The sequence below is a fragment of the Zingiber officinale genome, chromosome 2A (genome assembly GCF_018446385.1).
Source record: "Zingiber officinale cultivar Zhangliang chromosome 2A, Zo_v1.1, whole genome shotgun sequence".
Lineage (NCBI taxonomy): Eukaryota > Viridiplantae > Streptophyta > Magnoliopsida > Zingiberales > Zingiberaceae > Zingiber > Zingiber officinale.
Window position 1 is genome coordinate 169,390,077 of NC_055988.1, and position 23,784 is coordinate 169,413,860.

General features: G+C 44.0%; 2 protein-coding genes across 4 annotated transcripts; one reads left to right on the top strand and one right to left on the bottom strand.

Moving 5' to 3' along the window:
* Positions 1-84: 84 nt before the first annotated feature.
* LOC122043198 (actin-2-like) lies at positions 85-3,455 on the bottom strand. Of its 3 annotated transcripts, none has more exons than XM_042603709.1 (5): positions 3,437-3,455; positions 2,176-2,249; positions 1,696-2,089; positions 414-1,027; positions 85-332 (listed from the first exon to the last, which is right to left on the bottom strand). In XM_042603709.1, exons 2-5 carry the CDS (start codon positions 2,233-2,235, stop codon positions 267-269), a joined length of 1,134 nt encoding a protein of 377 aa, XP_042459643.1. In that variant the 5' UTR covers positions 2,236-2,249; positions 3,437-3,455; the 3' UTR covers positions 85-266. The 3 variants fall into 3 exon arrangements, with proteins under 3 accessions (XP_042459643.1, XP_042459641.1, XP_042459642.1); XM_042603707.1 differs by lacking the exon at positions 3,437-3,455 and adding an exon at positions 3,130-3,285; XM_042603708.1 differs by lacking the exon at positions 3,437-3,455 and adding an exon at positions 3,036-3,183 and having other exon boundaries at positions 2,176-2,962.
* A 13,219-nt stretch (positions 3,456-16,674) lies between these two features.
* Positions 16,675-18,269, top strand: LOC122044241. Its single transcript, XM_042604762.1, has 2 exons — positions 16,675-17,188; positions 17,293-18,269. Exons 1-2 carry the CDS (start codon positions 16,675-16,677, stop codon positions 18,267-18,269), a joined length of 1,491 nt encoding a protein of 496 aa, XP_042460696.1.
* The last annotated feature ends 5,515 nt before the right edge of the window (positions 18,270-23,784 follow it).

Consider the following 23,784-nt stretch of genomic DNA (forward strand, 5'->3'; position numbering starts at 1 on the left):
AATTGAACCGCCCGAGGGGCCGGGTCGTTACACTTAACCACCAAATTAAGAGTCAAATTAAAACAAAAAAAAAACAACTCTTCGTATTATTAAAACACATTTCACTTTCAATTAAGCATACCTAAATTATACATATATCCCAACAGTCTGACGCAACAAGGAAACCATCAACAACCCTTACGAAAGAAAAACAAAACAATCCAGAACAAACAGCTATCATCTTCCTGAGAACACATCATAATGTATAATCAAAAAAGGCAAAGCATCTAAAAACACTTCCGATGGACAATCGCAGGACCCGATTCTTCGTATTCTGCTTTCGATATCCACATCTGCAATCGAGCAAAAACACTCATAAAATTTCGGTAAAGATGGCAGGAAAAGAAAACTATGGCAATTTCAGGCTTGCTCACCTGTTGGAATGTGCTCAAAGAAGCCAAGATAGACCCTCCAATCCAAACGCTATACTTCCTTTCAGGTGGAGCCACAACCTTTATCTTCATGCTGTTGGGGGCCAATGCAGTGATCTCCTTGTTCATCCTATCCGCTATGCCAGGGAACATTGTCGACCCGCCACTTAGAACAACATTCCCGTACAAATCTCGTCGTATATCTACATCACACTTCATGATGGACTGATATGTAGTTTCATGAATGCCTGCGGATTCCATACCGATAAGTGAAGGCTGGAAGAGCACCTCCGGGCATCGGAAGCGCTCTGCCCCGATGGTGATGACCTGCCCATCAGGCAGTTCATAGGTCTTCTCAACTGCTGAACTTGTCTTAGCAGTCTCAAGTTCTTGCTCATAGTCGAGTGCCACATACGCAAGCTTCTCCTTGATGTCACGGACAATTTCTCGCTCAGCACTAGTTGTGAAGGAGTATCCTCTCTCTGTGAGAATCTTCATGAGGCAATCTGTCAGGTCTCTTCCAGCAAGGTCAAGACGAAGGATAGCATGTGGAAGGGCATATCCCTCGTAGATTGGCACTGTATGACTAACACCATCTCCGGAATCCAATACGATACCTGAGGAGAGAAAATATCACATTTAATTCTCCTAACAACTTGTCCATATTTACAACATGTTGTTACTAATAGATAACTTCTGTTGATATAAACAAAAATTCAAAATCGGGTTAATGGTAACCATCTTTAGCATTTCTCCCTTTAGGAAGTTGAGCAATAACAACTTCAATATAGATAGAATGCTATTGGAAAGCAACATTGAAAGCTTATGCAAAATACTTCTGACTGTTATAACTGTCATGTTACGGACACCGAAAAGAACAATAAAACAATATGTACAAAATCTATCGAATGAAAATAGCTTACACTCACTGAGACTTTCAAGTGGCAAAAAGTAAATCAAATATCATGGTCTTGCAACATAAAACGATAAGGAAAATCAGGAGTTGGAAATTAAATTGGCTAAGTTTTAGTTGCCAAAATTGGATTTTATCTCATCGCGAGAGTATATAATAAAAATCTCTAATATCCCTTTCCATTCTTTGAGCACAGGTTCCTTGCTGTAAATCTCCTTCTGCATTGCATCCTAGTGCTTATGAATAGATTCGTGCATAATGTAAGAAGGCACACGAGTTTATTATGAAGAAGTTATGCTAAATAGTATATAAATCATAAAAGAGACACATCTTTATGTCCAAAGTCTTGCACAAAGCTTAGGGCAAAATTACCTGTGGTACGCCCGCTAGCATAAAGGGAGAGGACAGCTTGAATAGCAACATACATGGCGGGGACATCAAAAGTTTCAAACATGATTTGTGTCATTTTCTCTCTGTTCGCTTTGGGATTAAGAGGGGCCTCAGTGAGAAGAATTGGATGTTCTTCTGGAGCGACACGAAGCTCATTGTAGAAGGTATGATGCCAGATCTTCTCCATGTCATCCCAATTGCTAACAATTCCATGCTCAATAGGATATTTCAATGTCAAAATACCTCTTTTTGATTGAGCCTCATCTCCTACATACGCATCTTTCTGCCCCATCCCAACCATTACACCAGTATGACGAGGACGGCCAACAATACTAGGGAAAACAGCCCTAGGAGCATCATCTCCAGCAAAGCCAGCCTATTGAAATGAAAATTACCAAAATCCCTTTTAGATGATTTTCCATGTGAATGATAACTATGTGTTGGGATGCAAACCATCCTCACCTTCACCATTCCTGTTCCATTATCGCAGACAAGCGGTTGAATGTCCTCAACATCAGCCATTGTTTAGATTAAATCTAGTTGTGTGCCCAAGAGAAAATACAAATTATTAGGCTGAGCATATGATCAAAAAGGAATAGGCACTAATGGAAAAAATCGGTTATAGCCTCTTAAAATGCATCAATAAGAGGAAGTAATATAAACATAGTCCAGAAATCTTTCATGAGAAAAGACACCCACCTAAATATAAAAAGGCAAAATAATTTGGTCTTAGATTTTACCTAGATTAGAGCAATATTTAAGAATCATGAAAGCAAACAACTTTTGATGAAATATTGGGAGACAATAAACAAAAATAAGTGGTTAAGGCTAGATACATTTAACAACAAGCATAGCAAAAAACAAAACTCATTGAGTTTAAACACAATGTAAAAAATGCAATCTTATTTGTCTTCCTATGGCATCCTACAAATAGAAGCTCGTTTCTCCATTGGACTCTGAAGGATGATCCTTTCCTTAAAATTTTGTTGGCGACGACGAGAGTTTGCTAGTTAATTGCTGAGAAACAACATGCATTCTAAATTAATGAATTCCTACAAACAAATACAATATAACATGGACTATAAACAAAAAGATGAAGATAGTAAACAAAAGATCCGCCGAAATGAAAACATTTATCTGCTTAGTATCCGCCCTGTTTCCACTGTTAACTGAACTAGATTATTTTCGGGATCACAATTTCAGTGTGTAGCTTCAAAGCCTTGGATACTTGGTATCAATCCGCAATCATCTGAGCCAATTATATTATCTCCATAAGAATTAGTCGCCTCTTTCATCACTTACTGAAAACAACAAATACTCACCGGACCAAAGAAACAAGCTAAAGCTAAGATCCAACGACTGGATAAAAACAAACAATCGAGAAGAAATCGAGGAAGAATGAGGCAAAAGCTTTACCCTTGACGAACGATTTGCGTAGAGAAAGATGGATGGATGAGAAATGCAGGGTTTTGCTTAAATAATACTGCAAAAAAAAACGATTTGTGTTTAGAAAAAAAAAGAGAAAGAAAAGAACAAATCGAAATCCCCAAGGTCGGTGAAAATCGAGATTAGATCCGCTGTATCATCGAGACGCCAAATAGGAATATAGTGAGGAAAAACTTGTAGGATTACAAAATGTAAAGAGCTTAAAACAAACTATTTAGTGTTCGCTATTGGTCGTATCGAACCACTCGCAAATCAAAAACATGGGCGTCTTACGTACATACGGATTCGCTCCAATTGTGCTTCCGAATAAAACCAATGGCGGTCGTCCACCTCAGCGACCGGTGGTTCCGATTGTTGGAAACGAGTAAGGCTGTTCAAATAGGACGTGGAACGCACATTTCCATCTGGAGAACGGCAACTTTTTGGTTGTCGTATTCATTACTTTCTGCGGGAGGGCGGTGCGACGGCGGAGAAAAAAGGGGGCGGTGCGGTTTTTTCCGAACTGCATCCAAATTCTACAACGCCGAGCACTTTTGTGACCAGGACTGCAAGTAGCACGTTCCAACTTTTCGACTCCACGTCACGGAACCGGTAACTCGTAAAAGCATCCACAGTGGTTGGAGTTGAGTGAACTCCTTTTGTTATTATATCCCTGTCACATTAAAATAAAAAATTTTATATATCTCTTTATTAAAATAAATTCTCAACAATTTCTTTCCATAGTCCGCACTACTTTTTTTAATATATTATTATTTTTATTTTTTAAAACAAAAATGGAGAAAAAATAATATTAAAAAAAACGAACTAAGGGGCCGCTCTCTCATTCGTTAAAATCAAAGAATTCCCTCCCATAGTTGAAGGAAGCTCTAGTTGGAGGGGGTCACAATGGGAGCTCCCAAATCTTAAGAGCATCCAAGGTGGGAGTTCTTTCAGAGTTCTTACTGTGATGTGACAGTAGGGAAAAACTTCTCTCCCATAGTGTTTTTATTTTTTTATATATTATTTTTTTTAATAATTGTAAAAAAAAAAAAGTAAAAAGAGAACAACCGTTAATGTATTAGTTGTAGTATGTCGTTGAACAACGGTTAAAAATTAGCCGTTGAACTTTCATTTAATTTTTTAATATATAAAAAAATTTATAAATATGATATCTATTTCATTCATTCCATTATCATCTTTGCTCTCAACTCATTTCTTTCTTTTCATTCCCTATTTGTATTCGAGATGGATGAAAATCTCAATACTTCCTTTATGAATCTTTTGAATTCTTCAAATACGGAAGGAAATACTGTTAGGATCCTTTGTACTCGGCTAGAGAGGGGGGTGTGAATAGCCGCCCCAAATCTTTCGCGTTTCTTCCTACGATTAGGTTAGTCGCAGCGGAAATACAAGAAAGAAACTAAGGAGAAGAAAAACAAACCTCAACGCAAGGATGTAACGAGGTTCGGAGATTAGGGCTCCTACTCCTCGGCGTGTCCGTAAGGTGGACGAGTCCGGTCAATCCGTCGGTGGATGAGTCCCCGGAGAACCGGCTAATACAATATACTCCTTGTGGGTGGAGAAACCTCGCCACAATAACTTGCAACAACAAGATAGAATACAAGGAATACAAGTAGAAAGATAAGAACAATGTACAAACACTAACTCGCCTTCTCGTCGACTGGGGTCCCGGATGAAGTAGCAACTTCACGGACAGATGCAACAGCAAGCCAGTCGAAGAAAAACACTGTCGGGGAAGCTCACGCGAAGCTTCAGCAGCGGTTGAGCTCAGCAAAGCTCGGAGCACCAGAAGAAGCAGAAGCTTCAGGCAGGAGAGAACTTCCAGAAGGAAGAAGGAGAGAGACGCACAGCAGTCGGTAAATAACAATTTCCCTGATCCGCGGTCAGAATCGTTCGGACCTCAGGTCAATCGATCAATTTTCCTCCACTCTGTTCAGGAATGTGTCGAGTGAGCACCGTTCGGTGTTGTACCCCATGGACCGAACAGGCACTCCGGATCGGTCCACGACCGATCCCAACCCTTGCTTTCTCGGTGACATCGTCTCTGATCGGTCCCCAGACCAGACATACCTGATCGGTCCGTGGACCGATCGGCTGCCTCTCTTGCCTCTGTTGCTGGCGATCGGTCACCGATCGAATCGAACAGAGCTTGACCGATATCGATCGGTCACCGACCGATCGAGCAACAGATCACCGGATCGGTCGGTGACCGATCCAGGGTTTGGCCCAAACCAAGTCCCAAGACTTCCAACCAATATCCGTCAACCTTGACCTATTGGTACTTCATCCCTAGCATCGGTCACTCCCTTGACTGCTAGAACTCCCTCGCCAAGTGTCCGGTCAATCCTTTGACCTACTTGGACTTTCTCAACACCGGATGTCCGATCATCCTTGATCCATCTGGATTTTCCCTTGCCTGGCTTCACTGGACTTTCCGGCTTCACTCACCAGATTTCCAAACGCCTAACATCCAGTTAGGACTTTCCCACCGCCTGGCTTCACTCACCGGGACTTTCACCGGCTTCACTCACGGGACTTTCCTTTCACCTAGCTTCACTCACTAGGATTTTCACCGCCTCACTCAAGATTTCCACCGCCCAGCTTCACTCACTAGGTCTTTCCCTGCCTGGCTTCACTCACCAGGACTTTCTCCAACCGCCTGGCTTCACTCACGGGACTTTCCAACGCCCGGCTTCACTCACGGGACTTTCTCCTGCAAACTCCTGTTTGGACTTTCCCGTGCCAAGTCTCCATACTTGGACTTTCCGCGTGCCAGCTCCCGCTTGGACTTTTCCCTGCCAAGTCTCCGTGCTTGGACTTTTCCCAAGTCTCCATACTTGGACTTTTCGCGTGCCAAGCTCCCTGCTTGGACTTTTCCGTTTGCCAAGTCTCCATACTTGGACTTTTCAGGTCAACCAGGTCAACCTTGACCTAGGGTTGCACCAATAATCTCCCAACCATCTATTCTTGTCTCACATCAAGAATACAACTCTTCCACGAGTGTCAAACATCATCATGCAACTCAACTAGGTCAATCTTGACCTAAGGTTGCATCAACAATCTTCCCAAGTCAAACATCAAAATACAACTCGAGTCAAGTCAACTCGAGTCGGGTCAACCTTGACCTAAGGTTGCACCAACAATCTCCCCCTTTTTGATGTTTGACAAAATCATAATCAAGTTAGGTTAACCCGATAACCTAACTTAGGTTTTCCAACCATCTTCCAATGTCCAATGTTCTTTCCTTGAACATTCTCTGGACATTTTCCCCTTAGGTTAACCCGATAACCTAACTTGGGTTCTCCAATAATTCTCCCCCTTTTTGACACACATCAAAAGGTATTCCAATGTTCTTCCTCGAACATTCCTTGACATTCTTTCCCTAGCTTAGGTTAAACCGATAACCTAACTTGGGTTCTCTAATAATTCTCCAATGAACACTCTCCCTTTTGACACACATCAAAAGAAAAGGAGAGTATCAAGGTCAAGAGTTTCTTCCTAATGAAAGTCCCATACCTTTCATTGAAACTCTTATTTTCCCTTTGATACTAAGCTCAACAATCCACTTAATGATAATCCCATATCACTAATCCTCAAGGAGTAAAAACTCCCCCTAAAAGCCAACTCCCCCTTGACCATTGCACCAACAATGTCTTGGAGAGTTTCAAACCTTTATAAATCTAAAAACCAACTGTCAGTCGAAATTTCAGACATGCAGTCGAATTTCAAGACATCTCTGATTTCAGATCTGGATCGGTCACCGGATCGATCCAGGGACGGTCCAGTGTCCGATCCAGCCCTCCCTGGATCGGTCCGGACCGATCCAGAACCATGATCACAGGATTTCGATTTTCTTCTCCCGAAATTGAAACCCTAATAAATTCCGAAAATTCAAAATTGTGAAATTTTGAGGATACATTCCTCATAACATACATTATCATGGAAAATAGTTTTCTATGAAAATAGTTTCCATTTTCAAATCTTGATACAAAATTCAAAACTTTGAAATAGTTCAAAGTTAAGTCATCTTTGTATCATCTTGCTCAATGAAGAATGCTATCACTAGGAAAGCTTCATCAAGGTTTTTCAAATCAATTTTAAAATGCTTTTAAAACCATTTGAATTTAGGACCATAATCTTAGGGCTAAATGTACATGACTTGTACACAAGCTTTCCTATGATCCCTATTTTCTTGAATTAGGCTCATCTAGGTACAAAACCTATGCACCTTGATCCTAACTCATGATCCTAATATCTCACACACATCTAAAGTGTATCAAACACATCCAAGTCAATTTTGATGTGAGATATGGGTTAAGGTCAACTTAGGCTAAGTTCTCATGCATTTTCTAAACACCAATTTGATCTCAATATCAAATTATATGTTTGTCCTTAAATCAATTCAATTGATTATTAATGCAAGAGATGATGACATGGCATAAAATGGTATCATAAATGAAAACATGTGCCAATGTCATGATGTCATGGCATAAAGTTTGAAACTAAACTAACACATGACATATAGATAACCTAAGCATTATCATGACATTTCAAATGATAATAAGATAAATATGATGTCATGGCATGCCATATGGCAACCAATCATGGTAAGTTAGCATAGATAAATATACCTAGATTACCTATCTAAGTATCCTTAACCACTTTGCTAACTTAAAATCTAACCCTAGATTGCCCAAAGTGCTCCAAGAAAATGTCAAAACCCAAATTGGCATTTCTTGATCTCTTGTTTGATTTATACCATTTAAGATTTTACAAGAGTAGCACTTCTAAGTTAAGGCCCGGACCTAAGAAAATATCAAAATCCCAATTCGATATTTCTCTAGGTTTTTCCAAATTGTGTCAATTTAAAGTAAGATTAATATATTCTTACTTTGGCACAACTTACTCTTCCAAGGAGTGAATGATAAAGATTATTCCATTTCATTTTCAAAGGTTCCCAAAAACCTTGAAAATGCTCCTTGAGTGTCAATTTCCTCAAAGTTGGGTTAACTACCCTTCTAATTGGAGTTGACACTCTCTAACCCATCTATGGGATAGAGAAGATGCTCCTAGGAACCCAATACCTATTAGAGCTCATTGGGTTCACTAAATATTCACTAGGGATAACTTCCCTAGCAACCCTCCTAATGACCCTCTTAGGCTTTGAAGCCTTGGTCATTTGGGTCTCATCAAGGTCAACTATAGGGGTGACTCCCCTTGTAACCTTGGTAATGGTCTTCCTAGCCCTAGGTCTTGTTCCATAATCAAATGGAACATTATGATATGTGGGCTTGACCATTTGGGGCTTAGGTTTGTGACTCAAACCTTTCTTGTCCTTGGACTTGGGTTTTTGACTCTTAAACCCTAGAGATGGCTTCTCCATGTTTTTAAGAGCCTTTTCTAAATTATCAAGTCTTGACCTCAAGACTTGATTTTCCCTCTCTAATACCTCAAGTTTTAATTTGTCATTTTCTCTTGAGATATTCCTAGGCATGTGTCTAGTTGATTTAGGGTTTCTACCTTGGTTTTCCTTAACCTTAGAAGTGTTAATCCTAGGGTTAGCATTCCTAGTAGTATCCCTATCTAGGTTGACATGTTTAGCACCTAAGCACATGTATTGATTTCTAAGGTTATCATGCTTGTCATTATCGACAAGTGCAATAAAATTCCTAGCATGCATTTTATTAGAATTGCAAAAATGAACCTTAGAGGTTACCTTAGGGTTTGCCCTAGCTCCCCCTATCGATGTGCCCGGTCTCTTGCCCTTGTGAGGTTGCCTCCCCCTCGGACAATGGCTCCTATAGTGTCCCCTTTGCTTGCATTGGAAGCACACGATGTGTTCCTTGCCCTTGCGTTTCGGGACTCCGGCTTCCTTGACCTTTGGCGCCGGTGGAGTCTTTCTTACCCTCTTTGGACACTTACTCTTGTAATGTCCATGTTCCCTACACTCAAAGCACATAATATGTAATTTAATTGAACTTAAATTGCTTGAGTTACCTAGGGTTGAGGGTGGATGCGAGCTCTCTTCTTCATCCCTCCCGGAGGTAGAAGCTCCCTCTTCTTGCTCGGAACTTGAAGAAGAACTCTCCTCCTCTTCTTCCTTGGATGTTGAGTAGCCCTCAACTCCCAATTCGCTTCTTCCATGATGTGAGCTACTTGACTCACTAGGCTCCTCTTCATGGCTTGAAGTGGAGCTCTCCTCATGGAGTTTGTCCAAGTTGTTCCACAACTCCTTGGCATTGTTGTACCTATCTATCTTGCACAAAACATTATTAGGTAAAGCAAATTCAATAATTTTTGTTACCTCGTCATTGATTTCGGATTGTCGGATTTGCTCTTTCGTCCACTCCTTCTTCTTGATAGGTTTTCCTTCCTCATCCATCGGAGGGGAAAACCCTTCTTGTACACAAAACCAATTTAACATATTAGTTCTAAGAAAATACATCATCCTTACCTTCCAATATGTGAAGTTGTCGTGAGACTCGTAGAAGGGTTGAATGGTGATGTCTTCTCCATAGAGATCCATCTCTAGCCCGTGCTCCCCCGGGTGTTGATCCGTCGAAGAGCGGCCTCGCTCTGATACCACTTGTTAGGATCCTTTGTACTCGGCTAGAGAGGGGGGTGTGAATAGCCGCCCCAAATCTTTCGCGTTTCTTCCTACGATTAGGTTAGTCGCAGCGGAAATACAAGAAAGAAACTAAGGAGAAGAAAAACAAACCTCAACGCAAGGATGTAACGAGGTTCGGAGATTAGGGCTCCTACTCCTCGGCGTGTCCGTAAGGTGGACGAGTCCGGTCAATCCGTCGGTGGATGAGTCCCCGGAGAACCGGCTAATACAATATACTCCTTGTGGGTGGAGAAACCTCGCCACAATAACTTGCAACAACAAGATAGAATACAAGGAATACAAGTAGAAAGATAAGAACAATGTACAAACACTAACTCGCCTTCTCGTCGACTGGGGTCCCGGATGAAGTAGCAACTTCACGGACAGATGCAACAGCAAGCCAGTCGAAGAAAAACACTGTCGGGGAAGCTCACGAAGCTTCAGCGGTTGAGCTCAAGAAAGCTCTGAGCACCGAAGCGAAGCTTGAGCAGAGAGAACTTCCGAAGGAAGAAGCGAGGGGAGAGCTTTCACCAAGTCCCGTAGCCCTCATTTATACCGCAAGAAAGCGAAGAAAACACAGAAGAAATCTGGCGTTGCGGCGCGGCTAGTACTGAATCGGCCGGGGACCGATCAGACCTATTCGATCGGTCCCGGACCGATCGGCTTTCTTCACGAGCGCCCACCTTCATGCGGGTTACGATCGGTGCGGACCGATACCGGATCGGTCCACGCACCGATCCCAACCCTGCTTTCTCGGTGACGCCGTCTCTGATCGGTCCCGCACCGATCGGGACCTGATCGATGCGTGGACCGATCGGCTGCCTCTCTTGCCTCTGGCGATCGGTCACGGACCGATCGATGAAACTTCGATATCGATCGGTCACGGACCGATCGAGCAACAACATCCGATCGGTCGGTGACCGATCCGAGCAAGTTTGGCCCAAACCAAGTCCCAAGACTTCCAAACCAATATCCGGTCAACCTTGACCTATTGGTACTTCATCCCTAGCATCCGGTCACTCCCTTGACTGCTAGAACTCCCGCCAAGTGTCCGGTCAATCCCTTTGACCTACTTGGACTTTCCTCAACACCGGATGTCCGATCATCCCCGATCCATCTGGATTTTCCTGCTCGGCTTCACTTACGGGACTTTCCACACTCACCAGGATTTCCAACCGCCTAACATCCCGTTAGGACTTTCCCACCGGCTTCACTCACGGGACTTTCACCGCTTCACTCACCGGGACTTTCCCTTTCACCTAGCTTCACTCACTAGGATTTTCACCGCCTCACTTCCAGGATTTCCACCGCCCAGCTTCACTCACTAGGTCTTTCCCTCTGCTTCACTCACCGGGACTTTCTCCAACCGCCTGGCTTCACTCACCAGGACTCCACTGCTCGGCTTCACTCACTGGACTTTCTCGTCAAGTATCTCTTGGACTTTTCCCCGCCAAGTCTCCATACTTGGACTTTCCGCGCGCCAACCTTGGACTTTTCCCGTGCCAAGTCTCCGTGCTTGGACTTTTCGATGCCAAGTCTCCATACTTGGACTTTTCGCGTGCCAAGCTCCCTGCTTGGACTTTTCCGTTTGCCAAGTCTCCATACTTGGACTTTTCAGGTCAACCAGGTCAACCTTGACCTAGGGTTGCACCAATAATCTCCCAACCATCTATTCTTGTCTCACATCAAGAATACAACTCTTCCACGAGTGTCAAACATCATCATGCAACTCAACTAGGTCAATCTTGACCTAAGGTTGCATCAACAATCTTCCCAAGTCAAACATCAAAATACAACTCGAGTCAAGTCAACTCGAGTCGGGTCAACCTTGACCTAAGGTTGCACCAACAAATACATCTTCTCAAAATACTCGTACTCCTCGAAATATCCAATAGCCTCATATTTTCTCTCACACACAATATTCTCTAAATGTTCAAAATATTTCATATGTTCCACAATATTCTCCAAATTTCCCAAATTCCCAAAGTTCTCAAAACTTTTTGCAGACATGGAATCCAAGTAGCGCCGCCCCAGCTCCATTTGGTATGTATCCATCTCAAGATTGATCAGCAATGGGTAGCCAACTTGGGATGTTTTATCCTTACGTATTTTCTCCTACTCAATCACCTGTCATACTTTCGAATGAATCAAGAAAGACAACTATTGATCCATCTATCAGCGACAAAGAATCTCTAACATCATTATCTACTCTAGCAACTCTGTTGCCACCACACTCATCACAATAAGAGCGTGAAGTTGAGCTGGAGGAAAATGAATCGAAACTAAGATTTTGGTCTCTCGATGAAGATGTGGTCCTTGCGAAATCATGGGCAACTATAAGCACTGCTGCAATCATTAGTAATGATCAAAAGGATCAAGCTTTTTGGAAACGTATAGTTGATTACTACAACACACAGAAACATGGCTTGGTGTAAATAAGTTTATGTTTATTTTTATATATTATTATAATTTATGTCTTTTTATTTGATGTACCGTAATATTTATATATTTTTTAATTATTAATGTTATTCAAAATTTAATGGTGTATAATGTAAAATATGAAGGAGAAATGAAAATTATATATAATGAAAAGTATGAGATCCATGAAAAAATTGTTGAGAGGTTTTTTTGATAGTGAAAAGAGGTATAATGTTTTTAACTTTTGATGTGACGTATACATAACAATGAAGGAGTTTCCAATGGGTTCTAACCACTGTGGATGTCCTAATTGGAATGCTTTGATGAGCCACGTGGTGATGGTCGATTGGCTACTGGAGTTGACATTTGAAAGCTTCACGATTGTGCATAACTATACCGCCCTTGCAGGATTTCAATTTGAAAGCCCGCGGCTCTCTCTGGAATGCTCCAGAAACTGATCTCATTGCTACGGTCCTCAGTGTTTAAGCAACCGTTGGAATCGAGTGAGAAGGGAGGAAAGAGAGACAAACGATTCAAGGTCCGCTAGAAGGTGATAGGTCGGCGGTAAATTCGTCAATGCCGCCACTCTCCTACAATGTAAGGATCCCTCTCTCGTCGTCAGAGTAACTCGCCCTCACCAGATCTTTGATCCTCCGCACTTTCTTTTTTGATTTCTATTGCTATCTAAATGGCTCTCAGATTCATTGGATCTCCATTGCTGATACATCAAGCTCTCCTCCTAGCCAAGATCGTCCTTCCAATTCACTCTTCATTACATGATCGGCAGTGTACTATGCATTCTTTTTTTTTTTGCTGATTTCTGCTGTGATCCAAAACTGAACTAGATCTTACGAGCTATGCATCGCAATCGCTGCGTTGATGAAAAGGAATGACTCAAGGAAGTTAGGAAGATCGAGGAATGCCTTGACCTCACATCCAGATTCATCAAACAATTGCAGGTAAAACTTCATTGAAATTTTCTTTCGATTTCACAATGCATGCCATGATTGAGTTTCTTGTTTCATTTGGTAAGCTAGTTTATGTAATTTACCTCTGATCCAGGGGTAAAGTGGGACTCGGATGGTAGAGGAGCCAATGACGCGTGGGGGTCAGAGTCAGCACGGCCACCATCCCCGGCTCGGTCGAGCAGTCGGTGTACTGCCCGGACGACGATGCAACACCCCAGCGCAACGCTGGGTTTCCGACACTTAGAGGCGGAGCGGAGTCCCTGCTCGACCAGACGGTGGACATGGCTCGACTACGCGTGGCGAGGCGAGAGCAAGATGAAGCACTAGGGGACGAGCGGGCCTCCCACTCGGCTCGGTCACTCCCTCAGCAGTGTGGGCGCGCAGCCGAGCGGACCCCCCGCTCAGTCTTGTAAACGACCAGTTGAGCAGGAGGGGATATCTTCCTTAAGGCAGGTGTCACCGACAAGCGACATGGTTGGCGGCATGGTCAGACATAGAATCGTACGGTGGAAGCCTCCACTATCACGTTAGGGATATGCCCGGTCTGTTAAAGTATGGCGTTAGACACGCTTTTCTGATACACTCATTACAGGTATGCTTTGAGAAGCGCACACATCTTGGTAAACGTGCATGCACCTTCAGGGAGCCCTATATAAGAGCCCCCAGACTTCAACGGAGGTAGGCTCTATTCACCACTGTAGCTACAGTTCTCGTTACTCTGCTTCGATTTCTCGCCGCCGGGAACCCCTTCCCAGCTCAGTTTTGTGCTTGCAGGTTCTTGACGGAGGTCTACGCCATCCCGAAGCTTATGTGAAGCCATCAGGGAGTGCCACGTCCCCAGCGGCCATCGTCTCAGCACTCGGACATGATCAAATTGGCGTCGTCTGTGGGAACACACCTGAATCCGAGTCGAGAAGATGGAGGAAGCTGGACGCTCACATATCGTGACGCTCTCTCCAGAGGAGCTCGACGCGCTCGTCCAGGCGTGAGCGGCAAAATAGTGGAGCAGCAGCAGAGGGCACAAGTCGAACGGCTAGTGCAGCAGGCCACCTCGGCATCTGGTAGCCGAGCGACATTGGAAGATCGACTGGAACAATTTTCTACATGGGCGCAGAACAGAGGGCAGACCGGCACTCCAAGAGATGCACCACCTATGCCAATTCCCTTCCATCGAGCCCTATTCCATACTCCCTACGAACTCGTGCAGGCCAACCAAGGATCGTCAGCTGATGAAGCGCCCGCGCGGGACATCAAGAAGGGCAAGGCGCCGCAGATCGATTCTTCTCCCGAGCGGATCAATCGCTAGTTCTCAGAGGCGATTCTGCAGGATCGGCTCCCAAAGCACTATGCTCCCCTGGCGATTGGGGAATACAGTGGTGCAACTGACCTGGACGACCATCTCGGTAAATTCGATAACACCGCTACTCTCCATCAATACACCGACAGAGTTAAGTGTCGAGTCTTCCTCACCACCCTGTCCGACTCGGCGCAACGATGGTTCCAGAGGTTGCCGGACAGATTGATTCAGAGTTTTAAGGACTTCCGAACGGCGTTCCTCTACCACTTCGCAAGTAGTCGGCGTTATCAGAAGATGAGCGTCAGCCTATTCTCCATGAAACAAGGGCCTAGAGAGACTCTCCGAGTCTACATCCAACGATTCAACCAGGCGCCCATGGATATCTCGGCAGTTTCGTCCGAGACCATGATGCACGCCTTTACCCAAGGACTAACCGATGGGGATTTCTTCCGTTCGCTCATCCAGAAACCGCCCCGCGATTACGATCATATGCTAAAAAAGGCAAGTAAGTACATCAACGTGGAGGAAACCCAGTCGGCCAGAAGGAAAGAGATGCCTACTGACCCACCAGCGCCAATCGAGCGAAGGTAGTCGGCCGGTCAACCACCGAGAGGGCCTCGAGCCGAGGGAATGAGACCATATCAAGAAGCTAGACCACGCGTCGTTCATCATGTAACATCCGAACGACCGAAGGCAAGTGGAAAGGTATGGACTCTCATGTTTTGTTCCCTACACCGGTCAACCAGCCACAACACCCGCGATTGTCGAGGGTTCGCCCCAGTTGTCTCGCTGACGCCAAGAAACTATCGTCGTCGATCGCCCTCGCCCAACCAGCGCCATCGGCACCGGGACACTGGGCGACAAGAAGTTAGGTGATCATCCGAGCGACCACATCATGGTGATCAGCCCCGGACCTCTCACGAGCGAGCTAGACCATCCGCACTGGAGGAAGAAAATAAAAGCAACGTCGCTCGGGGGAGATCAATATTATAGCAGGAGGGCCCACCGGTGGGGACTCTAACCGGGCCCGAAAGTCACATGTTCGACAGCTAAGCATCCACACAGTGGGCTGCAACGAAGAGAAGGCGAGCGGGCCCGAGATTAGGTTTGGTCCAAGGGACCTCGAGGGAGTCGAAGTACCGCATGACGACGCTCTCATCATCAAAGCGGTAATAGCCAATTATACTATTCACCACATATTTATTGATACATGCAACTCGGTCAACATCACCTTCAAGAAGACATTCGACCAACTCCAGATCGACAGAGCCGAGCTGTTGCCCATGACAACCCCACTGTATGAGTTCACAGGAAACGAGGTACTGCCGGTCGGACAGACCAGACTAGCCATATCGCTCGGAGAAGAGCCACTCCGGAGGACGCGGGCCACTAACTTTATCGTGGTAGACACCCCCTCCGCCTACAACGTGATAATGGGACGTCCAACCCTCAACGAGTTTCGGACGGTCGTCTCGACTTTCTGTCAAAAAATAAAATTCCCCATCGAGGACCAGGTAGGAGAGGTCCGAGGAGATCAGCTAGCAGCTCGACACTGCTACGTGGAAATGGTCCGCTCTTAAGCCAAATCCACACGAAAGACACCCCGGATCGAGGTAAACGCTATAACCGAGAAACCTCCCACTTTAGTTTATGAGGAAAATGAGGAGGATCAGGTTCATCCTTGCCGACCGGAGGCCACCACCTTCATAGCATCTAACCTGGATGGAGAACAGAGGAAAGAGCTCATCAAATGCCTTCAACAAAATCACGATGTCTTCGCATGGTCGACGCACGAATTGCCCGGCATTTCCCCAAGCGTAGCTCAGCACGAACTCCACGTCCGACCAGACGCCCGGCCAGTAAAGCAACGAAAGAAAGACTTCAGTGCCGAACATAATCAAATAATCCGAGCGGAGGTTGAGAAGCTCCTGGAGGCCGGCTACATTCGCGAGGTGCAATTCCCGAGCTGGCTCATGAACGTAGTGCTTGTTTCCGAGCCAAACAACAAATGGAGAGTCTGCATCGACTTTCAGGACCTGAACAAAGCATGCCTGAAGGACTTTTATCCTCTGTCCATAATCGATCAGATGGTAGATTCAAACGCAGGGTGCAAACTAATATGTATGTTGGATACATACCAGGGATACCACCAGGTGTCGCTCGCCCGCGAGGATCAGGAGAAAGTTAGCTTCATCACAGCGGATGACACCTACTGCTACAACGTGATGCCGTTCGACTTAAAGAACGCTGGGGCCACTTACCAGCATCTTATAAACAAAGTATTCAGGTGGCAGATCGGGCGCAATATGGAGGTATATGTAGACGATATATTGATTAAATCACTCCGAGTTGCCGATCTCTGTGCAGATATAAAGGAGACCTGCCATACGCTCCGGACGTACGGAATCAAACTCAACCCCCAAAAATATCTGTTCGGCGCCAAGAGCGGACATCTCCTGGGGTACATTGTGACCAAGCGGGGCATTGAGGCTAATCCCAGTAAGGTGAAAGCGCTACAAGATATGCTACCACCAAGAAACCTGAGGGAAGCACAGCGTCTTACCGACCGGATAAAAACTTTATCAAAGTTCATTTCAAAGTCTGTCGACCAGAGCCTACCGTTTTTCAAGATCCTGCGCCGAGCCACGAAGTTCCAATGGGACGAGGAGTGCGATCGGGCGTTCGAGGAGCTCAAAGCCTATCTTAACTCCTTACCAGTGCTAGCCAAGCCAATAACTGGTGAACCCCTCAAAATTTACTTATCCTTGACCGATCACACGGTCGGCTCGGCCCTTGTAAGGTTGGACAGCGAGGAACAACCTGTATACTTCATATATTAAAAGACGCTGAATCTCGCTACACTGGTCTCGAGAAACTCACCTTTGCACTGGTGCTCGCCGCTCGGAGGCTCCGTTCGTATTTTCTCGCGCATACCATCATAGTAATGACCAATAGCCCGTTGAGCAGGATCCTCCTCAATCCAGAAGCATCAGGGCGGATGATCAAGTGGACCACAGAGCTCAGTGAGTTTAATATTCAATATCAGCCCCGGACAGCCATAAAGGCACAATCTCTGGCAAACTTCGTCATCGAAGTGCAAGACCCCCAGCCTGAAGTCACCTGGAAGGTGTACGTGGATGGGTCTTCCACCCAGCAAGGGAGTGGGGTGGGAATACTACTTATCTCTCCCAAAGAGGAGCGGATGCAGCTGTCTATTCGGCTGGACTACCGAGCAACTAACAATGAGGCCGAGTACGAGGCTCTCATAGCTAGGCTGCAAACTGCTCGGCACATAGGCGCCATCAAAGTTCTAATTCATTCGGACTCACAGTTAGCCGCCCAGCAGCTCTCTGGAACGTTCGAGATCAATAGCGCTTGGCTCAGGCTCTACGCCGAGGCCTTCCAAAAGTTGAGAGCCAATTTCCAAGAGGTGGTTATAAAGAAGGTTCCCCGAGCGGAGAATCAAGCGGCGGATGAATTGGCGAAACTAGCCAGCTCCATATACCCAGTCATCAATCAGCAGCCGATCGATCATGTGTCCCTTGTGGCCCATATCGACCGGATAGAGGGACTCACCTTTCCCAGTGACTGGAGAGTGGCGCTGATAAAGTTTCTGCGAGCGGGAGCTACGCCTTCTGATCGGGGGGAGGCTCACCTGCTGAGAAGGCGAGCGAGCAGATTAACATTAATTGGAGACCAGATGTATAAGAAAGCTTTCTCCCGACCGCTTCTCAAATGCGTTGGGCCGAAGACATCGAATACATACTGCATGTGGTACACCAAGGCTCCTGTGGGGGACATCCGGGTGGTCGTTCGCTAGCAAGGAAGATTTTGCTGGCTGGATACTTTTGGCCGATCATGCAGGAGGACGCCACTCGGACCATATCCACTTGTCTGTCCTGCCAAAAGTACCATAATCTCTCACACCGTCTGACGGAAGAAATGAAGACATCTGTGGTATCCTACCTGTTCGACCAGTGGGGCCTGGACATAGTGGGCCCTTTCCCCATGGCAACTGGTCAACGGAAGTTTTTACTCGTTATCGTTGATTACTTCTCCAAGTGGGTAGAGGTTGAGCCATTGGCCAGGATCACCGAACAGATGATCAAAAAGTTCATCTAGTAGCACCTTATTTGTCGATTCGGCATCCCGTGCCAGCTCATCTCAAACAACAGAAGACAATTTGTTGGACAACATCTCAAAGAGTGGTGCGAAGGATACGACATCCAGCAGAATTTCACCTCAGTGGCTTATCCTCAGAGCAATGGGCAAACCGAAGTAGTCAATCGGGAGATCCTGCAGATTCTCCGAGTCTGACTCGACCACGTCGGAGGCAGTTGGGTGGACGCGCTCCCAGGTATATTGTGGGCAATCCGAATGACGCCAAAGGAGGGAATGAGTGTCACGCCTTTCCACTTGGTGTATAGGGGCGAGGCAGTCGTTCCCGTCGAAGTCGGAATAGAATCTGACCGGGTGTAGCAGTACGACACGGACAACGCCGAGCGAAGACAACTAGAGCTTGATTTGGTGGATGAGATGAGCGCCAAAGCGGCCGCTCAGCTGACGGCCTATCGGTAAAGAATGAGGCAAAGCTACAACCGACGAGTGATTCCCCGATCCTTTCAGGTCAGCGACCTAGTATGGAAGAAGGTGAAACCGGTTGGTGACGTCAGCAAGCTGGAGGCTCCGTGGGCTGGACCGTTCAGGATCGTGGAGAAGCTCCGCTCGGGAGCTTACTGTTGGGACCGATGTGCCGCTAGAGGGGGGTGAATAGCGTCTCACCCAAATCGATAGCTTCTTACGTATTCGTTAGTGCGCAAGCGGAATAATACAATACAAATTACGAATACGAAAGCTAAAGATAAAGAAAAGAACAAGCAAACCAATGCACGTCGATGTAACGTGGTTCGGAGATGATGCTCCTACTCCACGGCTGTCCGTAAGGTGGACGATCCCTCAATCCGTCGGTGGATTAGTCCCCGGAAACTCCGGCTAGCTCAAACCGCTCCTTGTGGGTGGAGAAACCTCACCACAACTTCAACCAAGAACACTTGGACACAAGAGATCCTTGAGCACTTTGGTGACTACTAATTAGGCTTTAACCAAGTCTAATTTCGTCACCTTGGCCGGCCATCCCAAGCTCCTTCTTATAGAGATTGGAACAAATCAGTAAGCTGATTTGCCCGTTACCAGTCGACTGCTACAGTCACCAATCGACTGCTACAGTACCGCTACAGTAACGCTACAGTACTGCTACAATAAACCCTAATTCTAGGATTTTACCTCGAGTACATTCACTCAGCACTCGTTCTCGCCCGACTAACCTAGACCTAGCCTTCTAGCCTCCTCCATCAGCCTTGCGTCCCTCGGATGTCTCCCCATCCTTCACGTCTTGCCTTCTGGAGCTTCCATCGGCCTTGTCATTATTGTCGGGTCTTCCTTTGCCAAGAGGTCGCACCTCCGGGACTTCATCCATTGCCAAGTCACACTTGGACTTACGTTGCCAAGACTACATGCTTGGACTTACACCGCCAAGACTCATCCTTGGACTTTCCTCCTTTGCTAAGATCACACTTGGACTTACGTTGCCAAGACTACATGCTTGGACTTACACCGCCAAGGCTCACCCTTGGACTTTCCTTGTTGTACCTGTAACCTGCACACTCCCAATGCATATCAAATACAACAATAAACCTAACTTAAACCTTTTCCCAAACATCAAAACTTAGGGCACCTAGATTGCTCCAACAATCTCCCCCTTTTTGATGTTTGACAACCTGTTTAAGTTAGGGAAACATAAATGCAATACATATGCAAATAAATATGCAAATCAACTCATGCATAAATAATGGAACCTATATCTCTAGGCTCCCCCTTCACCTAAGCTCCCCCTTGAGCTAGGATTTCTCACAAAGGTAAACTTCTCCCCCTTTGCCTAAACAATCGCTCCCCCTTCACCTAAGTTCTTCCTCGAGTTAGGATTTCTTGCAAAGGTGTATAGGTTTCTCACTTAAACCTAGACTTCTCCCCCTTTGCCATACATCAAAAAGAGCTCCAACAATATCCCAATTGTTGAAAACATGTCATCCAAATTGACCCTAAACTCATGTATTTATCCCCCATGGATCTCATACATTTAAACAAGTTGACACGGTCAAGAACAATGTTAAAAAACATTTTTAGGCTGGTGTCAGTTGACTGAACTAGGTACCAGTCGACTGCCCCCTTCGACAGAACCTTACAGAAGCATTCTGTGGTCGAAATCTATTGTTACCAGTCGACTGGTATCGACAAAATGAGCTTACAGAAACATTCTGTGCTCAAAAATACTGTTACCAGTCGACTAGTATCTGCACCAGTCGACTGGCACCCTATTTCTGCAAAAATCAGTATTTTCAGGCCAACTTCAGAAATGCACCAGAAATTCCCTAGAACTCCAAAAATTCCCAAATTTTGTGGAGAGGTCTATTGAACCCTTATCTACCTGGGAAAAATATATTACAAAATGTATCTATCACCAATTCTAAGATTGACACAAAATCCAAAACTAGCTAAATGGTTCAATTGAACATTGACCTAAAGTCCTAGTTTTGGCTTCCTCTTGATGTATTTGCCCATACCAACCCACAATGCACCCCTAGCATTGGTTTATATGGCATCTATACATCAAAAACTAATTTTCATATAATATAACCCCAATGTCATATTTTCATGCATGAAACTCAACCCAATTGTGCCAACCAAGTATAATAGAGACTCAAATCCATCTCTAATCCCTTTAGCACATCTTGGTTCACTTAAGATCATTTACCATATGCCCCAAAGACTCTTTGAGCTCCCCCTTGAGCTCTTAATCTTAGCCACCTCCCTAGGTGACTCATTTACTATGACTAGGCCACTTCGGTGCACTTCAGGTGACACTTGGCCTACAAAACTCTCCTTCTTAACCTTAGACACCTTGTCTTTAGTTAATTTTTTCTTGTCCTAATCTTGGACACCTTATCCTTGCTATAATTATATGCTACCCTAGTATATTCCTTCTTATTGGCCTTGGATAATTCTCCCTTGTTCTTGGTAACACCTCTCATACCAATATCATGTGCTACCTTAACACTTGACCTCCTTTTAGTCTTTGAAAAGATTTTTATGTTTTCAAATAGTAACTCCCTCTAAAAATATGGTCAAACTTCTATCATTGCACCAACAATGACTTGGGATTTCTAAATAATTAGGAAAATCAAAACTCGAAGTTTTGAGGTTCAAAATTCAATAATGAAACTAAACCTCAACCGAAACTTCACTTTGATTTTTCTTAACCAATCCATACTTGTTTTCATCATGAAAACTCATGTAGACATTATTTAGTATACTTTATCAGGGAAAAATAATTTTCTATGAAAATACTTCCTATTTTCAAAGATTGACACAAATTTGAAAACTCTTGAAAACTTCAATGTTTTCTCCTAGTTTGTGTCTAACTTTCCAATGATGGTTACTATCAAAAGATAGTCTTCACCAAGGTTTTTTAAAAGTATTTTGAAATCTTCTTCAAAACCAATATCCAACCACGTTCTTTGGGTTCAATGCACATGACTTGTACATTAGCTTTCCCAATGATTGGAAGACACATAACTATGTGTTTTGATAAACCTAAAACTCAACAAGATGCACTAGATCAACATCTTGAGTTTAGTTCATCATCTTAACATCTCACTTGTATCTAACATGTATTAAAACACATACAAGTTACCTTATAGTTCTTTGTGAGATGTATATTTGGTCTTGCCCTAAATTAAGGGATCATGCATCTCTATTTAGGCATTGTAAAAATCATGATCATCCATCTAAGATGTCACTTGATATGATCCCTCTTGTTGGGGCACTTCCATACATAATAAATGTCTTTTGTGCTTAATTATAAGGAAATTGACATACTACATGATGATTAATGGCATACATTAAAATAAACAATTTTCAAAAGCAAAGCATACTATAGCTACATGATGTATGTATGACATGACATGATATTTTTATATTTTTCATAATAAAATGAATGCAACACATGATGTCATGACATATAATATGCAATCAATCATGGTATTTTAGCATAAATAAAATATACCTAGATAATCTAAGTATCCTTAAACCTTAGCTAAAACCTTAAAATTAAGTCTAGATTGCTTATCTCTTGAAAGAATGTCAAAACCCAACTTGGCATTTCTTTTATCCATTTCTATTTGTGCCAATTGAAATTAAGAATTCAATCCTCAAATATTTGTTTGGCACATATTACTCTCTTTAAGGATCAAACATTTAGATTGAGACTTAATTTTGCTCTTAATCCTTTAAGAACATGCTAAGATCTCAACTAGCCATTTCTAATCCTTTTCAAGTGTGCCAATTTACATGTATTTCAATTCCTTAAGATTTGACATACTTTGTTCTTCCAAATAGTGATTACTTTGGATTAAGGTTAAAAATCTCCCTTAACCCATCAAAAGGAGACCAAGATCCCAACTTGTATTCCTTGTATTTTCATATTTGTGTCAATTTAGGTTAAACTCAAATCCTCAAATTTTGACACAATTTACTCTTCTTAAAGAGTACACTTAATAATCCTTTTCATTTTCAAAGGTTAACAATAACCTTGAAAATGCTCTCAAGTGTCAACTTTACAAAGGTTGGGTTAACTACCTTTCCAATTGGAGTTGACACTCTCTAACTTATCTAGGGTGTAGAGAATATGCTCGTAGGAACCCAAAACCTATTGGTGCTCCTTGGATGCTCTAGGTACTTACTAGGGATGACTTCCATAGATACCTTACTAAGGACCTTTCTAGGTTTCTTAGAAGCCTTGGTCACTTCCACTAGGTCACTTATAGGGCTAACTCCCCTTGTAACCTTATTTGTGACTTTGTTTGGCCTTTTTGGAGCCTTAGTCACCTTTACTAAGTCAACTCTAGAGATGACCTCCCTTGTGACCTACTTTGTGACATTATTAGACTTCTTAGAAGTCTTAGTCACATTGGTCTTTGCAAAAGTACTCTTAGGGACAACTTCCCTTGTACTTTTAGCTTGACCACTAAACCTAGGGTTGGTCCCATAACTATATGGAACCCTATGAAAGGAAGTCACATCCTTCTTGGCTTTAGATTTGTATCCCAAACCTATATAGCCATTGGATGGCTCTTGTCTAGCTTTTCCTAGGTTATGCTCATTTTGACCCCTAAGAATATTTTCCATTCTTGCTAGGGTTCTTTCTAAATTATCAAGTCTTGACCTCAAGACTTGATTTTTCCGTCATTGAATCCATAGACTTGGATTTTTCTTGACCC

Coding starts and splice junctions, on each gene's coding strand:
- LOC122043198 (XM_042603709.1), bottom strand. CDS start 2,235: ATGGCTGATGTTGAGGACATTCAACCGCTTGTCTGCGATAATGGAACA. Junction 2,090..2,175: donor ATGGAACAGGAATGGTGAAG/GTGAGGATGGTT, acceptor TCATTTCAATAG/GCTGGCTTTGCTGGAGATGA. Junction 333..413: donor CTTTGAGCACATTCCAACAG/GTGAGCAAGCCT, acceptor GCTCGATTGCAG/ATGTGGATATCGAAAGCAGA.
- LOC122044241 (XM_042604762.1), top strand. CDS start 16,675: ATGCCGTTCGACTTAAAGAACGCTGGGGCCACTTACCAGCATCTTATA. Junction 17,189..17,292: donor GCTAGCCAAGCCAATAACTG/GTGAACCCCTCA, acceptor ATATATTAAAAG/ACGCTGAATCTCGCTACACT.